Genomic DNA, 21,715 nt, shown 5'->3' on the forward strand with positions numbered 1-21,715 from the left:
GATCAGCAGTTTCTGAAATACTCAGACCAACAACCACGCCACGTTCAAAGTCCCGTAAATCACCTTTCTTCCTCATTCTGATGCTCGCTTTGAACTGCAGCATTGAGTTGCTGCCATGTGATTGGCTGATTAGAAATTTGCATTAACGAGCAGTTGGACAGGTGTGCCTAATTGTCATTGGTCATGATTGGAGGATTCATGCTTTATTCAGTCGTAAGTTTATTTCTTGTCGATGTCTTTTGAGAAAGCAGTGTTTAAAGCTGCTGATGGAAACCATGTTTGATGTGTCTGGCTGAAAGAAACAACAGAGCGACACATCCATCACTCGCAGTCATTAGTACGACTTGATCTTAATGAAATTAGACTCCGACATACAAATGAGGGCCCTACAGGAGGAGCAGCAAACAGAAACAAAGACTGGCATTAAGAAGAAAACGAGGAGCGTTCACACACCATGATGTGGCGCTGACAGATGAGGGTGAAAAACGCCGAGTAATGACGGGGAAACATGGCACATTTCCAGTCAAATTCATCAACTGGTACGACAGCGCGCGAGACAGCTCGCACATTTTAATCAGAGTCAAATAGGTTTAAGGCAGGAACTCTGAAACACAATTTCTAAAGCAGCACAGACTGAAACAGCATTATCCAGCGTATCTGGCCTCTGCAGCTCCAGCCATTTGTACGTTCTTAAATGGAAAACAAACAACACGCTGTGGAGGCGTTTCCATTAATTTATGGGACCTTTTTAACCCCACGAACTGAAGCAGGAGCAGTGTTTCTGTCAGGCTGCGAAACAAGCAGGAGAGAAAATGATGTTTTCTGCAGCAGATCAGGGAATCAAGTCGGGGGAGCTGCCGTGAAACAGATCTGTGTTCTGAGGTTCGCTTCATCTTCTGCGTTGAAGGGATGGTTTGCTCACAAAGTGGTTCAGAGTAGACTGAATCACAGCAATGTCCTCTGATTTTTTGCTCACTGACTCGGGGAAATTGCGTTCCCTTAGTGAGAAATGATATCTCTATTTCAGAAGACTGGCTCCTCTCTCTGAGTTTCTGTGATCTCAGGTCAAAGGCAGCAAAGACTCTGACACTAAATAAAAGCCTGCGTTAACATTTAGTTGAACTAAATCTTCATCCCATCTGTCAATAAAGCCTGCCACCGCTCTACTTCACCTCCTACAACATCAACAGCCCACCAACTTTCCATGCACCTGTGGCTAACCTCAAGTTTTACAGCCCTGGGATGATAACTACATCTACAAAAAGACTCATCTGGAAGAAAATACTGATTTTAATTCTGTGAGGATGGATTCATTTAGCGATATATGGCAAAACGTTTGCAAACAACAAAAAGTAATAAGTTGAGTGATAATATCAGCATATTTTATCAAATTCCTGTTCTATCAAAAAATTTTGAATTTTTGAAAATTCAATTCCTTTTTTTTTTTTTTTAACTTTTAAAATTTCAAAATTGTTTAAAATAGTTGCATAATTTAAACATTGAGTTTGTTTTATTTTTGAAATTTTTTAAGATTTTAAATTTTTTTAAATTGAAAACTTTTTGAAATTTCCAATTCGTTTGAAATTGTTGCACATTTTGTGCATTTATTTTTTTGCAAATTTTCAAAATTCCTCTTTTTTTCTTGCAAATTTTTCATTCTTTTTGGAGTTTGAATTTTATTTGCTACTTTGCAAATTTTTCTCATTTAATTTTTTGTTTAATTGTTGATTTTTTTTCCTTTTTTAATTTTGTCATTTTTTTCTGATTTCAAAACTGTTGAAAAATGTTGGAAAAAAAGAAAAAAAAGGAAAAGGAAAAAAAGAAAGAAGAAAATTAGAAGGAAAGACAAAAGGAAAAAAAAAGAAAAAAGAGAAGAAAGAGAAAAAAGGTTAAAAAGAAGAAAAGGAAAAAAAAGCTAAAAAAAAAAGAGAGACAAAAGAGAGAAAAAAGAAAAAATGAAAAAAAAAATGTTGAATTTTTTTCCTTTATTTTACTTTCGCAAATTTTTGAAATAACATTTTTTGAAAAACTAAAATTTTTTTTTTTAAATTGATCCATTTTTTGAGATTTTTTTCTTGTCTTTTCTTTCTTTTTTTTTTTTTTTTTTACAAATTTATAAATTACTTAAAAAAAAACAAAACAAAAAAAAACAAAACAGCAACTATACGTTTGTGAGGGGTGAAACGGGTCTCTAGGGAGTCTTTTTTCAATTCAATATTTGAAAATGATTTTTTTTCTAAGATTTTTATTATTTATAGAAAATGTTCCTCTTTATGGTCTTTATTGTAAAGATAAATTTTGTGGCTCCTAAAAGACTTAAATCCAGGCGAGCTAAGGCAGAGTGGCTCCTATGAAAGTTAAGGATGCGACTCCTGGTATAAAAAGAAAGGATTGGGTGAAAGATGACAGAATAAATCAGAGGGAAAGAGTTAAAGCAGAGGCAGGAACAGTGAGGGAATGAAGCAATAAGACAGAGCGGTGTATAGGAGGTGTGTTTGAGGAGTAGGCTGCTTTTGTGATGAAATTAAAAATCCAAAAGCAGACTTTTGGAGGCTGCTGTTGCTAAGGCAGCCGGGGCGCACCGACTCCTCCATCACTCTCCTGGAGGATATGAGATGTGATTTCATTCAGCAGGTCTCCTCTCAGCCGCACAGATGAATGTACAGCCTGGAGGTTAAACGCATCCTCGTTAATTCTTCACTTCCTCAGTTTCAATCTCCCCGTCCCTCACCGCGCGGATACGTTAAAGGGTCGTAAAGACATGAACCGACACACGTACATGCCCTTTGCTGTCTTTGATGCAGCTCGTGCTGAGCAGCATCAGCTGATGACTCTCACATCCACACACTCTCCTCGTCTCTGTTCTTACTTTCCCTCTTATTTTCTCTGAGCTGGAGCTTTGTTTGACTTTATAACCTCAGATACATAAAACCTGCTATATGTGAGCCTGGGTTTGACAGCATTAGTGATGAAGAACAGGCCATATGTTGAGATCTCCTTTCATCTGAAGTGTGTTTTCCTGCAGGAACTGGGCTCCTTTGAGTTTGTGTGTATAAACAAACATATCAGCAGTGAATCAGCCTCATTACTCGCTCTGTTTTCTTTGCTCAGACCTTAAAAACAATATTAACATATGGCTGGAGGAAGCTAACAAACCCATTTCACTGTTATTACAATTAGCTTCCCAAACAGTGCAGCTCTGCGTGGACTTAAAGGTAACTTCCACTGCTTTTAAGATCCTGTTTCTGTCATTTCTGACTGTATTTGAATATTTATTATTTGCAGAAAGGATGGAGCGGGAGGACTTTCCTCACTTTGTGTCTTTTCTGTCTGATTAAATGAATTCTTGTTCCTTTTTCGGGGAGAAAAGACATTATTCACCGAGAGAAGCTTGTTGCCGCTCAGAAACAAATCAAGGCTGATTAAACAATTTGAGCCTTTTTTTCCGGGGCTTGAAAGTTTATTCTCTTTGCTTTGATTCAGCTGTGTCAGTAATCAAACTGCGTCAACACTCAGGGTCCTGTGGGGTCAGGACGCTGGTGAATTAATGCTGCTGTCGTGTTCCTGTAGGCTACAGTAAATCCTTGTGTAACCCTGAATCACAAACAGAAATTTCATTTGCAGCCAAGTAAGAAACAGAGTTAACCACATGGACAGCGAGTCAGAGCGTCAAACCCCCGACCTCCTGATGGAGAGATGACCGACTCCGCCGCTTTAATCAGAGACACAGCCAGGCTCCTGAATGGCTCAGCGCTCCGAGGGATGCTAAATGACACAGCTAATGGCGTCTGTAATGCTCGCTGCGACCACTGCGTAGCTGCAGGACGGGGAGAAAGACGACCCATGGATTATGTGTCAGCACAGCTTAAAGACTCCCCTCAGGCGTTTTTTACAATTTGTTTAAATTACAGAGCTAATTTTAAAAGCACTTCATTACGGATGTTGGAAAACATTGGAAGTGTTCATTAGGGTGGGCTGTCCAATTAAGGTCAGAAATGAACAGGTTCAGTTTGTGGAGATGTGTGCACAGCATGGTAAAGCTGCTGCAGCCGTGATGGAAACTAACATCGATGTGCAAAAGCAGCAGCACGTCTGGTCTTTAACCAGCCTGAAACTGGCTTCACTGGCTTCCAGTAGCAGCTCCAATCAAATCAAAGCTCTTCTTCTGGCTTACTAAACACTGACAAGAACAGCTCCTGCCTACCTGGGGTCCCTCATCCAGGTCTACACTTCTTCCAGCCCAGTGCGGCTCCAAATCTCTAGCCAGACTCTTCTCCTCTGTTGAACCCAAATGGTGGAATAAAGTACCGAACTCTATACGATCCACAGAGTCCCTTTCTACTTTAAGAGATCCTTTTACTTTAAGAGACCCATCACTTTATTCTTTATGATTTTGTTGGTTGGACTTCAGTAGCAATTTGCAGACAACAACACTGGCTGATTTTTATATTTAAAGAAATTCTGGGAAAGCTTCCATCTGACTTCTGTTCCTCTCTGTATAGCGATCCTCTAACTTTCTGCTCTTCTCTGTACCCAGAGTTTTTACAGACCTGGGGAAAACTGCTTTTTCTTTTAATGCACCTTGGTCATGGAAAAACCTTTAAAAGAGCTCAAATTAGATGCAATGATATCTCTTAGTGAATTTAAAAGCATCATTAAGAATGTGGTGACAGAGGCATGCAGTTGTTTTTCTTGAAAGCCCAATGTGTGTTTGATTATTTGTTTTAAACCGGTTGATTGTGTTGTCATTTCATACGTACCGTGACTGTACGGCTGCTAATTTTAGCCAGGTCTCTGTTGAAAAAGAGATTATTTTATCTAATTGGGACTTCCTGGTTAAATCAAGGCTAAATTCAAATTTTTTTAAAAAATATATAATTTTGTAGCACTTAATTGTGGTTAAGCATCTGCAAAATAAAACTTTAGGACTCTAGGGCTCTAGATGTGCTGTTTTATGGTGTATTTTACTTTGAAAGACTCCAACAGGGTGTCCACAAATCCTTGAAAAGTCTTAAAAAGTCTTAAATTCATTTAAAATGTCATATTCTGGTCTCAAATACAAAACTCAGAGTTCTTAAATTTTGGGGGGCAGGACAAATAAATGTTAATTTTTTTCTACATTTATATTATATTAAATTAAATTATTTTATATTAAATCAAATTAAATTAAATAATTTTATATTATATTATATTATATTTCTAATATATTAAATTATATTATATTATTTTATATTATATTTTTATTATATTATATCATATTATTTTATATTATATTATATTTTATTTTATTATATTATATTATATTATATTATATTATATTATATTATATTATATTACATTGTATTAAATAAAATAATATTTTATACTTTTATTTTTTATACTTTTTTATATATATATTTTATATATGTTACATATTTTTATTTATTAAAATAGAGACGAGCGCATACCTGTCAGCCTAAATCTTTAGCTTGAAAGAAAAAAAGAAAAAATATGTTACTTTAATTTCAAAACTAAAACAAATAAAACACCTCTGTTGTTTTCTTTCTCTAAGAATACAGTTTTAATATATATATATATATTTTTTATCCCTGTGATATAAAGTATCTGCATGCTAGCTAGCCAGTCTAGGACAACGGGTGAGTGCAAATTTACTGAGGGTTGGTTGGATGACATCAGTTTCCCGATCATCACATATATTTATTGCATTTTCAACGTTAGATTTAATTTAAGTTGACATTAAAAAGTCTTAAAAAGTCTTAACTTTGACTTGCTGAAACCTGCAGGTACCCTGTTACAGACAGCTGGGTTGTGGAGTAAAAAGTAGTATTTGTCATATTTGGGAGCACTCCAGACAGAAGTAAAATACAAGATATAGTCGAGCTCTTAGACTTTATGACAAGAAACGTTAAACTCTGGCTCTTTTCTTGCAGCTTTATTGTGAAGGATTGTCTTTTTGTCCCCAAGGAGAGATTTCAAAGGAACACGTTCTGCTCCGACTGCAACCACGCACGCTTAACCTTCCATCATCCCCCTGCAGCTACCGTACAGAACAATGTCTGTGAAAATCTAATAAATTCAGCGCCAATACAATGGGAACACTTTGTTACAGCAAAGAGGACTGAGAGGAAGAAGGAGGGAGAGGAGTTGCCAGGCAGAAGGAGACATGAGTAAAAAAAAGAAATCTGATTGTTACTCAGCGCACACACTGGGGTTCAGATTCACATGTGGCTACGAGTGTGTCACAGGAGCAGAGACACAACTTGACCTGAGGGCATGGGAATCCACTCAAAGAGGGGAAATGTGATGCAATAATATGCAATTCTATCTCTACATAAAAGCTTTAAAGGGGGTTTATCATGCAGCTAAAGCAGGTTTTGTGTAGCTGGTATTCTCACACTTTGCATCAGGATGTGTGTTATTGGTGTTGTTGAGGCTTTTTAACATGACGCCTGTCCGGCTTCCTTCACAGCTTGACCTTGAGATGCAAAAAGGAAGTCAGGGTTTTGTTCATGAAAACATTTGATGACAGGGTATCTGCAGGTTCTTTCAACCAATGGCGACACATTTTCACTGCACACCTTACTGGAATGACTTAGGAGCAGCTGGAGCTAACGTCGTCTATTCTTCCACAGCTAGCTTAGCTTAGCTTAGCAGATACAGCTTCCCAAGAAAACTCTGATTCTGGATTCTTGCGTTATAAATCTCATAATGCACCCAAAACAGGGGCGTGTCTTGGGACTGAGAACATTGGGGGCTGAGCCCAGATCCTGAAGGGAATTTTAGGGGATCCTACCTGGGACAAATGGTCCATCACTACCACAGAATGTGTCAAATTTAAATTATATTATACTAATAGTTCAGGATGGTGCACGTATAGAAAACACAGGAATTTAAGCCAAAAATAGTTTTTGGTAAATATTTTGACTGAAGCCCAGTCAAATTCCCCCTCATTTTTTCAAAAAAGTGTTAGAGGTTACATGATTTGTGATTTTAAGTTTGCTTTTTTTTTTTTTTTTTTTTTTTTTTTTTGTTTTGTTTTGTTTTGTTTTGTTTTGTTTTACACACCGAGCCATTAAAAAATGTTGAGTGATGATGCCCACAGACTATATCAGGAGCCATATTTCTATTTATTTAAGATTTAAAAAAGATTTATTTAAAATTTGTTATACTTACTACAGTAAGTGAATAAGTACACTTTAGCATTAAACTTCTCTCACTGTAAAGATAAAACCACAACACTTTTTTCCTGTGTTCCTTATGCCTCAGGGTACCTAAAAGTGTGTTGTATATATACTCCCACCTTATTTAGAAAAAAAAATAAAATCAGAAAAATTCAATTTTTGTTTCTCTTTTTTTCAAATGAATTACAGCTTACAACAAAAAATAAAATAAAATAAAAATAATTAAAAAATTAAAAATTAAAAAATTAAAAAAATAATTAAAAAATAAATAAATAAATAAATTAAAAATAAAAATAAAATAAAACTTGCACTTAATGGCAGCACATGCAGCCAAAGCACTGAAGCACTGTTGTCGCACTAACTAGGTTTTCCTTCTCTCTAAATTCTTGCTTGTGTTGTATGTCTCTTTGGACAAAAGCGTCTGCTAAATAAAACTGTAGAACTGTAGCTTTCAATTTTTGTCACACTTCTACATCACTGAGTTACATCAGCCTATAGCCACGGTTGTCCTGGATCAATAGAGGTGCTGCTTTTTACTTCACAGAGAAAAATGAGACCACAGTGAGTAAAAATATGACAGAAGCAAAAATCGCTCAGAGAGTGCTTGGGGTACAGACTTTAAGGGTTTTAGGCAGGCTAGTCAGCCCTTAAGGACGCTTTGAAGGGCCAGTGTGACCGCATACGCGCCGTGCTGGAGCAGGAGTGACTTCTCTGCTGTGGCACGCTTCAGAGAGGTGGGCTTCAGCACGGTTTACTTAATGCACGAGCACAAGCACGCGGACAGCGCGTGTGATCCATGACTTATAATCTACGCGAGCGCATCTCTCGACAATCATTGTAAACAAAGCGGGGTGTTAGAGGGCTGGGTCGGGCCAAAAAGACTTGAAGTCTAAAAGTCCCTAAGAGTTGTAGCAGTGCTTGCTCTGTCTCATTTTGCTGACTCTGATGAGATCGAGCTTCATGTAAACAGACGCGACGGCGCTCTCTCTTCAGAACAGGAGAGAGTGCAGGTGGAGGAGACTGGGTGAGCCAGTGAATTAATTATTATAAACTTGATGTGTCTTGGTCTCTTCAGGATGACGTAGCATCTTCTTTTGCATCCATGCATCCTCCTGTCCGCTGTTGACCTGACGGCTGTGAATACCCCTGATTGAGCCGTGGAGTCTTTCACAATATTATCTCGCTCTGCCTGCAGCGCGTGGATCTCCACTGAACGGCAGATTACAGTTCCTCCTCTCTATTGTCCTCACTATACGAGGCGTACCACACCTTCACAGGCGTGTCGGGCTGCCCGCCCGCCTGCCTGTCTGACTGCATCTGTGTGTGTCTGCGTGATGGAAGCATCTGACCCGCTGGTGATGCCATTCAGACTGCTGACAAGGGGAATTAGCATACATAGTGGCTGAGGTTTATTTTCGGAGGAGGTGAAATGAAAGTGAAATGTTTTGGCGGTGTTGATGGCACCTGTTTCATCCAGAGAAAAACGTTAACTCTTTAAATTTACTCAGGCTGCAGGCTCGAATAAGTTGAAACAGGACATTTTTCTGGACTGGTCAGGAGAATGTGGCTCAGATTTAGTCGATAGAGACATTTTCTACTGAAAAATCAGCGATATGCTTTTCAGTGTGTGGTGGCTTGTTGTGAAACAGCTCTGTGTTACTCCACCCGTGGGGGCCCTTCTGAACCTAATTACAGCTTTGACACTCAGGAACATGAAGTGAGTGAACTCCAGTCATTAGGAGGTGTTTGGAGAGCACTTGAGGAGCACTTTAACCGTAAAGGTTGTGTTCAGGAGGTGAGGAGAGGGCGTGTCAGATTGATTCTTCAGACACCAGCAGCATGCTAATGAGCTCACTGCGTCTTCCTGTTTACATTGTTCAGACTGAAACAATCAATCCCAGAGAGTGAGACGGCTACACACGCCAAGACAACAACACAAACACTCGCACACACTAGCGCTGAAGCCTGCACACCAAAACGAGAGAGTCTGGAACAAAACCACTGGACTCTGGAACAAACTCCCCCTGGACATATGAACCATTACCGACTTTGGTCTTTTTAAAGCTTAAAACATATTTGTTCAGACTGGCTTTTAATACACAACAATGTGGTGACATGTTATTTTATTTTGATTTGTTTTATCTGTTTTTATCTGGTTTCATTTTCCTGACATGTTCCATTTTTGCTTTCTTTTAGTCTGATTTTATTTCTTATTTTACTATTAATTTCTTATTATTTTACTATTAATCTCTTATCTGGAAAGCACTTTGGTCACTTCGAGTGTTGTGAAGTGCTCTATAAATAAATTTTGATTGTTTTTTTTTTTTTTGGTTGAATCTCAGGAGCTCATAAAAAAGCAAGAACTCTGTCAAACTTTTAACTCCTAAGGATAACGAGGAAGAAGAGATTGTTTCCGGAATTTAGAATAAATGTAGAATTTAATTAAAAACATTTATAATAAAAAAACATTATTATTATTATTATTATTATTATTATTAATATTAATATTATTATTTTATTTTATTTTATTTTATTTTATTTTATTTTATTTTATTTTATTTTATTTTATTATTTTGTTATTTTGTTATAATAATAATAATAATAATAATAATAATAATAATAATAATATATTCAATTATATTTATTTATTTAGAAAATGTATTAATATTTTCATTAATAATATGTTTATTTTTATTTTTATTATTATTTTATTATTTTTATTAACAATTTAATTTTTTAAATAATAAAATTTTAAACAGTTTATCTATTGTTTTATGTACAAAACAAAAACAATAATAGAATCTACATGTTGTAAACATTCACACTGACGACATTATTCCCCAAAAGAATTACAATTATACAATAATACATAAATAAAATGACAAACATTGTAATAAAATAAAATAAATAAATACAAAACTAATAATTCAAAAACAAATCCCCACTTTTTTCAAACGAATTGGCTCTGTAATGCCCGGGGAACTCGATTAAAGGTGATTTCTCCTGACAATACTGCTAAGTCGTTCCAACACATGATGCATTAAAGGAGCAGTTTGTGTTTCAGCAACAAGTATCCATAGATTGTTTACATACTCATGTGTGATATGAATTTTATCAGATATAGGCAACTTAAGTTGTTTTTGGAGCCTGGAGGGAGTGCAGCTTACAGAACATGGATTTAATGCTTTAGGTTTTCTTTAAAAATGTCCCTGGATATTCGACTGTTTTATTACGTCATCGTTTCATTACAAAGTGAAAAAGGGGAAAAAATGCTGGAAAAGGACAGGATAACATCTCCCCCCTCACAGATCTCAACTTAACCAGGAAGTTCCCTTAAAGATCTAATGAAAGTAAAATTAGATGGTTGTATCGTCGTGTGGCTCGTTGCCGTCTGAAGGTAGAGAAAGCTTGTTGGCCTGAACACAAACCCCATGTGTTTTCACATCTTCCTCAAAATCTCATCGAGTATCAACAGACTCATGCTCAGTAAGCCTCGCTGTGTTTATCTCAGCTCAGTATTGATGTAATCTAGCTTATTTATTTCTACATCACTCTGTGTCCCTGCAGGTGTAGATCTTGACACTGTTTCCCAGCCACCCTCTGACCTCTGGATGGCTTTTCTTCCTAATGTGCACCATTATCTTTCCTGATTACACGATCACTCTTCCACAGCCTCTGCAGGAACCTGAGCACGTTGTGACACTGAAGGTGTTTGTTGATGCAGAGTTATGTCCTATTTGGACTCCTTCACTACCGTCCCAATGAAAAACTACAGACAGGAACAGCATGTACCGCTCCACAGCGCCAAGATTCCCTAAAACCTCAGTTTCTCTCCATCTGAACCACAGCGGATGATCCAGAACCATTTCAGTCGACCAGAAACAGCCTCGTGTATGACATCTGTGGCTTCTGAACAAGAGAAAACTTGAAATTACTTTAATTTTTTTGCATATTTTAAGGTCACTTTAGGAACAGTCATCAAATTTCATGCAAACAGAATTACATTTGGGATGTTTTTACTGCTGTCGACTATCCAAACAGGTCGGATCTGACACTGTGTAAGGGTTACCTGTTATGTAACAGAGATAAATCCTTCGCCCACAGCGTATAGAACGACTGTTAAGCAGAAAAAGCTTCAGCTGGTAAAAGTACAGTGTCTGTAAATCTCCACAGAGTTCATCTGCTGCATAGGAAGCAGAGGCTTTTCCATTTCCAGCATTTCTCGCACTTTGTTTGGAATAAATATAGGAGCATGGGCAGCATTACCTGCCACCCACACAAACACAAAAGACAAAGACTTAACAGCACTGCCAACACTATTCCATTGACAAATGATTTCTAGATGCTCAGCCACAGCAGAGAGGAGAGGCAAAGCAGGAAAAACCTGTAGAGACGTGGACCCTCAGTTTCATTATTTAACAATAGCATTATGGCCCTGCGTTATTTAGACCAAGGGTCTTCAACCTGTGGCTCTGGAGCCTTACACAGCTCTTTGACTCCTTTGCAACTTTCCATGCACCTGTGGCTAACCTCAAGTTTTACAGCCCTGGGAAGATAACTACATCTACAAAAAGACTCATCTGGAAGAAAATACAGATTTTAATTCTGTGTGGATGGATTCATTTAACTGACAACATGCAAGATTAATATACATGCTAAACATGTTGCAAGAAAATAAGAAAAAAAAAACAAAAAAATAACAAGTTGAGCAATATTATCAATATGTTATTAAATTTAAGTATTCTAACAAAAACATTGTAATTTTTGCAAATTTTCTTTTTTATTTTTTTTTTTGCAAATTCTTCATTTTTTTAACTTTTGCAAATTTTTAATATTTCAAAAATGTCAAAATTTTGCATTTTTTAATCAAATTATTTTAATTTCTTTTTTATTTAACGATTTTAAGTTTTGCAAGTGTTTGAATATATTTTAATATACTTTTTGCAAATAAATAAAAAAAAAGAATCAAACACAATACAAAAAATATATATCTACTGTTTTATATACAGTTTTATAAATGAAAAAAACTTTTGTAAAAAAAAATGTAAAGATTAGTTTTTTAAACTTTTGCAAATTTTTAATTCGTCAAAAATGTTAAAATTTTTAATTTTTTCAAATTTCGAATTATTTTTAATTTTTTTTATTTAAAGATTTTTCAGTTTTGCAAATATTTGAAATCACCAAAAATTATATTTTTTGCAAATTATTTAAAAACAATCAAAACAAACATTTAAAAATATACCATATGTACAGTTTTATAATTAAAAAAAAAATGTTAAAAGAAGTAAAAATAACATAGATTAGCTTTTTTCAAACTTTTGCAATTTCTTGGTAATTATAAAAAAAATTAAATGACATTTTTTAAATTTCGTTTTTCGAAAAGCATTTCTCAACATTTTATTTAAATAAAGAAAAAGGTAAATTTTGCAAATTTCAACAATTGGGGAAATTTTCTAGAAATTTGTAAAAAATGAAAGAAAATGAAGGCACCAGATGTACAGTTCTATAAATCAGCAAAACCTATTGTTTGATAGGTTTTAACTATATATTTAATGCTATACACTTTAAAGTCTTCAACGCGAAGATAAATTAGATTCTGTGGAGAAAGCGGCTTCTCTGAAAGTGAAGGTTGCAGACCCTGATATAGTCGATAAGAAATTGCCTTAATTTCTTTTTTCCTACCACAAGACATTTGCTTTCATTTGGTGACTTCTTCCACGTTATTTTGACTGTCACGCCGAATGAAAACCAATTTCAGGAGGCGTGTTAGAACGAGGATTAGGCTGGATGATGTATCATAATTAACTTCTCAGTTTTGTTTTCACACCCTGTGGAAATCTCATTATTCTCTGCAGACATTTGAAAAGTTGCTGAAATATTTTCCAGTGGAGGTGAAGTGTGTTGCTCTGTGAGTCTCTTCAGACAGAAAAACGCAGTGGAGGGGAGAAATTCAGGGATTGTGTGAGCAGTGAGCCATTCAGCGTCGGTCACTGGTGTCTGCTCCCTCTGAGGCAGCTCCTCCCGTCTCCCCGTGGGTGCACCAGCAGTGAACCATGGTGACAAAGCTCACAGACATACACACATGTCCCTTCCTGTAAATAGTCAGAGCGGTATCATTAGCGTCAGGGAACCCCAGAGACCTGAGCTCAGATCGACGTCGTAGCCTCAGACCTCATCGTGCATGTTCAGATATTAAATCAGTGTTCATCAGAATCAAGCAACAAGCTCCACGCTTCACTGGAAATCAAGCCACGAGGTCACGTGAATCAATATCTCCTCGTTGCATATGCTGCACTAGCATGAACCGTGTGTTTCATTGGAAACGCCTGAGGCCAGCATGTCTTGTTGACTTGGATGAATTCAATCTGGAGCTGCATGTAGAGCGCGTTTGCATTTGACACTTTGACAGTTAAGATATGCTCCCCATCTCTTTAATTTTTGAGGGGCTTCCTTACATGATGTACTCTGCAGGCGTGCGGGCTTTAGCTAATGCAAAATTGATGAGTAATTAGTCCCCAGCGGAGATGTGACGAGCAGCTCTTTCATTAAACAAAAGAAAATGGAGAAGAAATATGAAGTGGAGAGGAGAAAGCAATGAAGTCATTTACAGCTCAGCATGGAGCCCAGTTTTTACTCCTCGATATTTCCATCAACGCCAGCTCACATCATTACTCTTCTGCTGTAATTTCTTTCAATTAATGAGCTTGGTTTTATGTTTACAACAGATTGCTGGGGGAAAGTGGTTTGGCTTTGTTTTCAGGCAGGTTCTAAATTTGTTCACACACGATCAAGACGGGTTGTAACAACAACTCCTAAACACCAAACTCCCTGAAAAGTCGACCCAGAGGGACGGAGTGGTAGGTCCTTGAAGGGCCACAGAATACACAACTTATTCCCATGATACAAAAACTGAGAGGGGACAAAGAACTGGTCCTCTTTAAGCTTCTCAGGTCAGATACAACATCTCTCCTTCTGGATAAGACAATCTGAGCTTTCCACCTTCCTCTTAGCTACACTTTCAAACTTAAATATTACAAAATAAACCCACTTTATTATCAATATGTTATCAAATTTAAGTATTCTTATTAAAAAAGTAGTAATTTTTGCAAATTTTCAATTTTTCCATAATTTTTTAATTTTTGCGAATTATTGACATTTCAAAAATGTCAAAATTTTGCATTTTTAAATTTCAAATTATTGTTATTATTTTTTTAATTCAAAGATTTTTCAGTTTTGCAACTTATTGATATTTAAAAAATGTCAATGTTTTGCAATTTTTTAAATTTCAAATTATTATTTTTATTTTTTTAACTCAAAGATTTTTCAATTTTGCAAATTAATGATATTTCAAAAATATCAAAATGTAGCAGTTTTTTTTATTCCAAATTATTATTTTAATTTTTTTAATTTAAAGATTTTTCAGTTTTGAAAATGTTTGAAATTTCAAAACTTTTTTTTTTTTCAAATTAATTGAAAACAAATAATCAAAAAAGCAATCGAAAAATGTTTACCATATGTACAGTTTTATGAATAAAAAAATTAAGTAAAATAAATAGGCAGGTTCTAAATTTGTTCACACTCGATCAAGACGGGTTGTAGCAAAAACTCCTAAACGCCAAACTCCCTGAAAAGTTGACCCAGAGGGACTTGTCTCTATTTGTTTGTCTTCCATCTAAGAAGAATTTCATACAAATGCCTATTGTTTAAAACAAAAGGAATATAAACTGATTGAGCCTTTGCAGAACCTTTACATAAGCAAACATGGTAGTAGTCGGCTGTATGTAGTGCTATCGGCAGTCCAGTGTTCTGAGATATCTGGAGGCTAATTTGACAACAAGCTAACTGTCAGTTCATACAGTAGTTTAGACATCATCCATATGTAGTGCTATCGGCAGCCCGGTACTGTGAGATGTCTCAGTAATGTGTAACGTTAGCCTTTAGCTCGTGCTCTATCTCTCTCCTGTTTCTCTTTCTTCTGCTCTTCTGTCCTTTTTCTGTCTGACAGTTAGGCTCCAGTGTCCACCATCACTACAAAATTAATCACAGAAATCACAAAGAAATCGAAACTTCATCAGCCAGCCTGGTGTTGCCATGGAGACTTAAGGCTCATTTATGCTCAGCTTTACACACAAATACAGACGGAGCCTTCTGTCCGTGCTCTGCATTTATTTTGTCCATATTTCTGCAGCTTTCTATAAAACGTACATATACAGACCAAACGGAGCAGTACCACTGGAAACCAAGGGGGGCAGTGTTGCTTTTCCGAGCTGATATAACAAGAAATAACAATGGCCAAACTTTGCCTCAACTACCACCGTGTCCTACAAATCTGCCTCTGTTTTTGCCTTTTATTCAAAAGCTACATCAGCAACACCTCCTCCACAGTCGCCATGTTTGTTTTTGAGTTTGTCGTCATAAACTTTTGACTCTGGGCTGCCCCCTGGTGGATGTATTGGTTAACAGATAAATTTTCATTCATAAAGGGAGGAGAAATGGGCCTTAAGACACTTAGAAACTCCTCACAGTGACTTTAATCAGAAGTTAAAGCATCCAATCAGATGATGAATAAAGTGTTACCGTAGATACACTCAGTGTTGTGTCATAGCTGGGGGCGGGGCATCCTGCTGCCGCTGTCTGTTTAACTGTAAACAGGTTGTGAGTGGGACATCCCCAAATCTTTCAGGCTTTAATGCATAAATTCTCTCCAGAGAGGATGAATGAGAACACACACACACACACACACACACACACACACACACACACACACACACACACACACACACACACACACATATACACACATGCATTCCCGTGTGAACCTACATTTTCCACATGAACTCTGGAGCTCAGAGAGGCTAGCCTCCACCCGGGCTAACAGGATTTGATATATTTAAACATTTCTCCGTTCATGTTGGGTGACTCATATATCAGTGGGTGTCCTCGGCCTTGATCTTCTTCCAGAATCTTCTTTACATTCCTCTGAGTTACACAGGGTATTTCCTTCTCTTCTCCTGGTTAAGATGCGTTTATTGAGTTTTATATTTCAGCATCGTGGTAGCGTCTCCTTTAATCCTTGTTTTATCCTCCTCACCGCGGTGATAACGACCTGACGAGGGGCTCAGTCACTCAGACAGACAGGCCGTAACGAGGGCAGGATACAGATTAATTCAATCAGACGCTCCCTTCCAGGTTATTACATTGTTTACCCTGCACAGGTCGGGATTTGTCACCTGACTCTTCTCAGGGCAGCGGGGAAGCCTGATGGTATAAAAAAACTATCATTAAGCCAGATGACCCCCTGCTGTGTGCAATCATCTGGTTGGTAGAAGTGTCCTTGAGCAAGACACTTCCTGCAGCTGCAAAGAGGCTGGTGTTTCTCTTCCCACTTCCACGGGGCGTCTGACCTCTCAGGGAAGGTCGCAGAGACGCAGAGATAAGGGTGTTTCCTGGGAAAATTAAAATGCATCAGTTTAATTTTGATGATGTTTTTCTTTTTGGACCACTTTTTTTTTTTCTCTTACTGTTTTTTTTTCAGTTTTAACTTCCTGGCACTTGTTTGGCGTGGAGGGGAGGGTTTGAAGGAGCACCAAAACCACGTCAGTCTGTTTCTTTTTGATTTTATTCATTAAGAAGTGGAATGGATTAGAGTTTGTTTTGAAACGATTAAACAACATGTTTCCAGGTGCTAGTCACAAGCTAGTCAGTGTTAGCTAATTGTGACTTAAAGTCTTTGCACACTGAGTCTGTTTTTTGCGGATGTGATTTTTGGATCCAAAAAAAAGTCACGGACAGACACCTTGACTTTGGACTTTCAAACTCAAAGGGGTTTTCAAACTGGCTTCAGATCTTTCTTTTGGAAACTAACGATCAACGTAATCAATGGGTCGGCTCTTTGATATGTGTGATGGTGACACAGTGGTGGCTTTTTCCTCTGAGTGCTGTAAAACAATAGGAAACTTACGGTGGTTTGGCTTTGGCTGTTTGAGCTCATGGCTTCAAACTTTTGAAAAACAGTTACATGTTTCCAGTTACAGTAAACATTGTTGATGACCCTTCAGAACGAAAACATAACCAGATATGACAGCGTGAGGAGCCAATCATCAGTAAACGAATTGATGAGGGGAGACTTCCTCTGGTTAAGAAAAGCATGAAATTCATGGAAACATCCTGGAAACTAATTTGGTGACCCATAAAAGATCTCTGGCAACACAGTCTTTGGGAATGATTGGCCTATGGCATCACTGAAGAGTCAAACTACCCAAGAAACGAGCTGGGCGGATGCGAAAAAATGCTAAAAATTGAAACTGCTCCGAAAAAAAAATAAATAAAAAAATAAAAAAATGACAGACTAAAGTTTTAGATCAAGTGTGCAAGCTGATGTATGTTTATCTGGCAGATAGAAGGTTAGCTTCTGTCTCCAGCTTGTGTCTGTGAGGTCTCTTTGACCCTGAGTAAACTTTCACCAGTCAGTCTCCTAGCTAACAGCACATCTCTCTGAAAACTGACACCAGCTGTGGGTTGAGACAGTGGTGTCAGTAACGTTTTCGGCCAATTACTTTATTACAATTTTATCCTCAAACTGTTATCGAGTATACGACCCCGAGTCTTTCTCTGCGTCATCGCTGACAAAACCTCATAAACATATAACATTTGTTTTGTTTTGTTTTTTTTTTTTTTTATTGCTGTTTATGTTTACATATACTTTTTCATGTGTACATATAATTTTCTATCTTGTATTACGCTATTCTGCTCTTTACTTTGTTTTGAATCTGAGGATCCCCTCGAAAACGAGATCACTTATCTCAAGGGGCTATTCCTCGTAATAAAGAAATGTTAGAGAAATATCAAAGTTTTCAAAATATTCAGCAGAGTCAATTTTATGCGCAGTCACATCAGCTGGATTAGGATTATTACATCATTTTAAAACTATCTTTAATCCAACCTACTTCTTGATAAACAGCAGCAGAAAGAAACAAACTGAACTTGTGGATGTCAAACATTTACCAGTAATATGCAAATTATATGCAAATCACACCATCCTAGCCCCTCCCCTCAAACTTTTCCTTCCATGCCAAAAGAGTGACAGGAAGTTGAAACTGGAAAAAGACAGTATGTGAATAAAAAATTAATCAAAAATGAAAAAAAAATCCTGGAAATTATTGGTCAAAAAAAAAAAGAATTGAATTCTAAAAAGTCAGAAAGCAAAAATTGGTAAAAATGAAAAAATGAAAAAAAAAAATATATATATATATTTTTAACATCAGCAAAACTTTATCAATGCCAATTTTGGTACCACCATAGTTTTCTATATTTTTTTTTTCTCAATGTCAAATTTTATTTTCACACCAAAAATTTTCATCATTTTGCCTCCGTAGAATTTTGCCTGAAGTTTGTCTCGTGTTAATCAGCATCATATCAAACTTCAGGTGATTAATGACCGTCTGATCTTTGATGCTGATGCTGACACGATGCTGTGGTTTTGTCTCCAGGACTTCGACGACTTCATCTTTGCGTTCTTCGCCATCGAGATGGTGATCAAGATGGTGGCTCTGGGGATTTTTGGAAAGAAGTGTTACCTCGGAGACACGTGGAACCGCTTGGACTTCTTCATCGTTGTTGCTGGGTGAGTTTTGCAGCTCCAGACACAAACTGCACAGACACAGGTTTGCCAAACACGCTGAACCGGTGATGAACAAACTCAGAATCAGGAATGTAAGTGTGGAGCTTGTAAATGTGATCATCCCAGATTTTAACAAGCTGCCAGGCTTTCTGCTCGCCAAGGCGTGTCCATTAACTCTGGCTCTGAGGCAAGAAGCTGGTAAAATCAGTCCTCTAAGCAACATCAGTCTTCTCTTTTATGCTCGGCTGAGTTTGTCATTAAATAAATTCACCCTGAATGTCCCATAAAAGCCCTTTAACTTCAAATTGGAAGCAAGCAGTCACTTAATTTTTAAGAGCTCAGAATCTGTCAAACATCTGAAGAGACGAGTCTATCAGCGCGAGGGAGACGGAGGAAACATGTCGAGTGTGTGTCGAGCTAATTGAACTAACCACACACTCACAAGACGGTCGTTTGCTGCTCGTAAAACAAAGACACACTCGCACACACGCTGACATCATAATCCGCTTTCATCCACGTTGACAGAATCCTCTGATTCCACACACACACATACACACACTCACACACACTGTAATTTGATTAAACATGTTACAGAACATAGCCTGCTGGTTTCAGTCTGACATTTTCATCACACTTCATCCCCCGCTGGTTTTTAATGCCATCCTTCTGCCACAGCTTCTGTTGTCCATCAGCAGGAACAGGGTCTAGGTCTATGTGTGTGTGTGAGCGGCTTTTCGAGGAACTCCAGGTCAGCTGAGACAATAGTCGTCGTTTCACACCTTGCAGAAAGCAGATATACAAAATCCAGTGAGACCACCGGCAGATGAAATGTGTGGGTCTTTGTCTTTCCTCCCAGCCCACAAAATGTGATATTTAATGACCAAACCTGTTCTCAGTAGAGCTTGTGAATGTAAAATCCTGACCTAAAACGAGCTGTTTGGATTTTGGGGATTTGCCGACATCAGCGATCCATCACTGCTCTGTTTTTGGCTGTAAACAGCCACATAGCTCCATGCTCAAGCTTCCCATCTCTGAAGAAGACAGACTAAGTGTCTAGAGTTCATTTATCAGGAAATGTTCCAGCTACACTCAGTAAAACTGAGCATGTGTGTGCTAGTCACTTCAAGGCCGACTGCTTTTCCAACTTTGGACAGTCCAACAGAGGGCTAGCCAATAGACTGGTCCTGAATCCAGGCGCATTACCAACCATCCTCCAACAAACCTGGGACCCTGGAAATGTGAGTATTTTAAATGCTGTGTGCTGTGGAGCAGATGGAAGAGCTTTTCCTCAGTGTCCCCCCTGTCTCTGTGTTAGCTTCAGGATGCTAACTTTAGCTGCAGTTAGCCTGTTGTTTTAGCCTGTAATGTTACAGTAAACGAGCTTCTCTGTTTTCTAAACATTGTGCACTCGGAGCTCGTGGCGCCGCTCTCAGTGACGTGGAAGAGCGGGGCGGTATCAGCGGTGGCTCATTTACATATGAAGGCCACGCCCACTAAATCAGAGCGTTCTGAACAGAGGGGCTATGAGAGCCTGGAAACAATGCTGCTGTGCTTGATTTATTGGCTTTTTGGACCAAAACATGTCACTACCATTTCATGAAGACATCAATGATCCAGATTAAACTGCAGAAAAGGAGCAGGATATGGGAGCTTTAAACCAAAAGCAGCAGCACGTCTGGTCTTTAACTGGCCGAAAAAACTGGCTTCACCTGCCTACCTGGGGTCCCTCATCCAGGTCTACACTCCTCCTGGTCCTCTACGCTCTGCTTGTTAAAGACGCCTGGTGCTCCCAGCTCAGCGCGGCTCCAAATCACTAGCCAGACTCTTCTCCTCTGTTGATCCCAAATGGTGAATGAATTACCTAACTCTATACGATCCACAGAGTCCCTTTCTACTTTAAGTGATGTCTGAAGACTCATCTGATCAGGGAACACTTAGACCCTTAATCTGAGCCTTCTCCTCTTTGTCCTCAGGGGTTGAAGGAGTCAGTAGGTCTCAGATTGACGGTGGTTAGTTACGGAGACATAAGCAGCACTTGCCGCCAAATAACTTGTAGCACTTTATCGCACTAAGGTTTCCCTTCTGTCTAAATTCCTGCTTGTGTTGTACGTCTCTAAATGAATCAGAATACTTTCGCCTCCTTTATCTGCAGAGATACTCCTGAAACATCGTCACCGTTAGAGTCTTCCCTGCTCTGGCAGCCCTGAGCTTTATTATTGCTCGCTCGCTCTGCGTTTGATTCCTCCTCTCTGCATTCTTCTATCAGTGCTCATCTTCTCCTGTTATCCTACATCATAAAACTGCTTCCTCATTGTTCTCCCGAGCTCAGGGAGTAACTAATCCAGTGCCAGGGCACCAGAGGACTCTAGACAGGAAGCACCTCCATGCCAAGTGTTCAGGCGCTGAACCGCTGAGTGATAATAAGGTCGTTTAAAGAGGTGTTCAAAATTAAACTACAGTATCAGGCAGTAAAATCTGGGGTAATGCTAATCATCAAGGTGCTCGTTAAAGCTGTAATGAATGAAGATATTCAAAAAGGATTGATGCTGATGACACTTTTATTTACAGCTGAGGGGAAACAGGGTCAATGAAACAGTGAACACACACGCTCAAACAGGCGTTAGCATCAGCAGCACGGGATGGATGAGCAGGTCAGAGACAGATTCAGGGACAGCAGGAAAATCTGCACACAAGTGTTTTTGTCTTATTTTAGTAAAAAGTCTTTTTAGACCAGTCCAGAAAAATGTCTTATTCCAAGTTATTTAAAGACAAAGATGAGGTCTGAGTTGTTTGTAACACAATAAAAAAAAAAAATCTGCCAATAGAAAAAAAGGAATTTGCCGTAAATTTGCTTGAAACTAGAATAATGTCCTTACACAAGTGACTTTCCACTTGTTTCATTGACAGATTTTTT

At 37.9% G+C, this 21,715-nt stretch overlaps 1 protein-coding gene across 16 annotated transcripts in view; it reads left to right on the forward strand.

The window, feature by feature from the left end:
- cacna1g (calcium channel, voltage-dependent, T type, alpha 1G subunit) overlaps window positions 1-21,715 on the forward strand; it is a 380,213-nt gene that overhangs the window by 174,071 nt on the left and 184,427 nt on the right. For all 16 annotated transcript variants that reach the window (XM_074662958.1, XM_074662959.1, XM_074662955.1 and 13 more), the window contains exon 4: window positions 18,671-18,804. In XM_074662958.1, the coding sequence (XP_074519059.1) occupies window positions 18,671-18,804 (134 nt within the window). The remainder of the gene's footprint in view (window positions 1-18,670; window positions 18,805-21,715) is intronic.

The sequence above is a fragment of the Halichoeres trimaculatus genome, unplaced genomic scaffold (assembly GCF_033239565.1).
Source record: "Halichoeres trimaculatus isolate MK-OKI-2021-1 unplaced genomic scaffold, fHalTri1.1 fHalTri1_scaffold_23, whole genome shotgun sequence".
NCBI classification, from domain to species: Eukaryota; Metazoa; Chordata; class Actinopteri; order Labriformes; family Labridae; genus Halichoeres; species Halichoeres trimaculatus.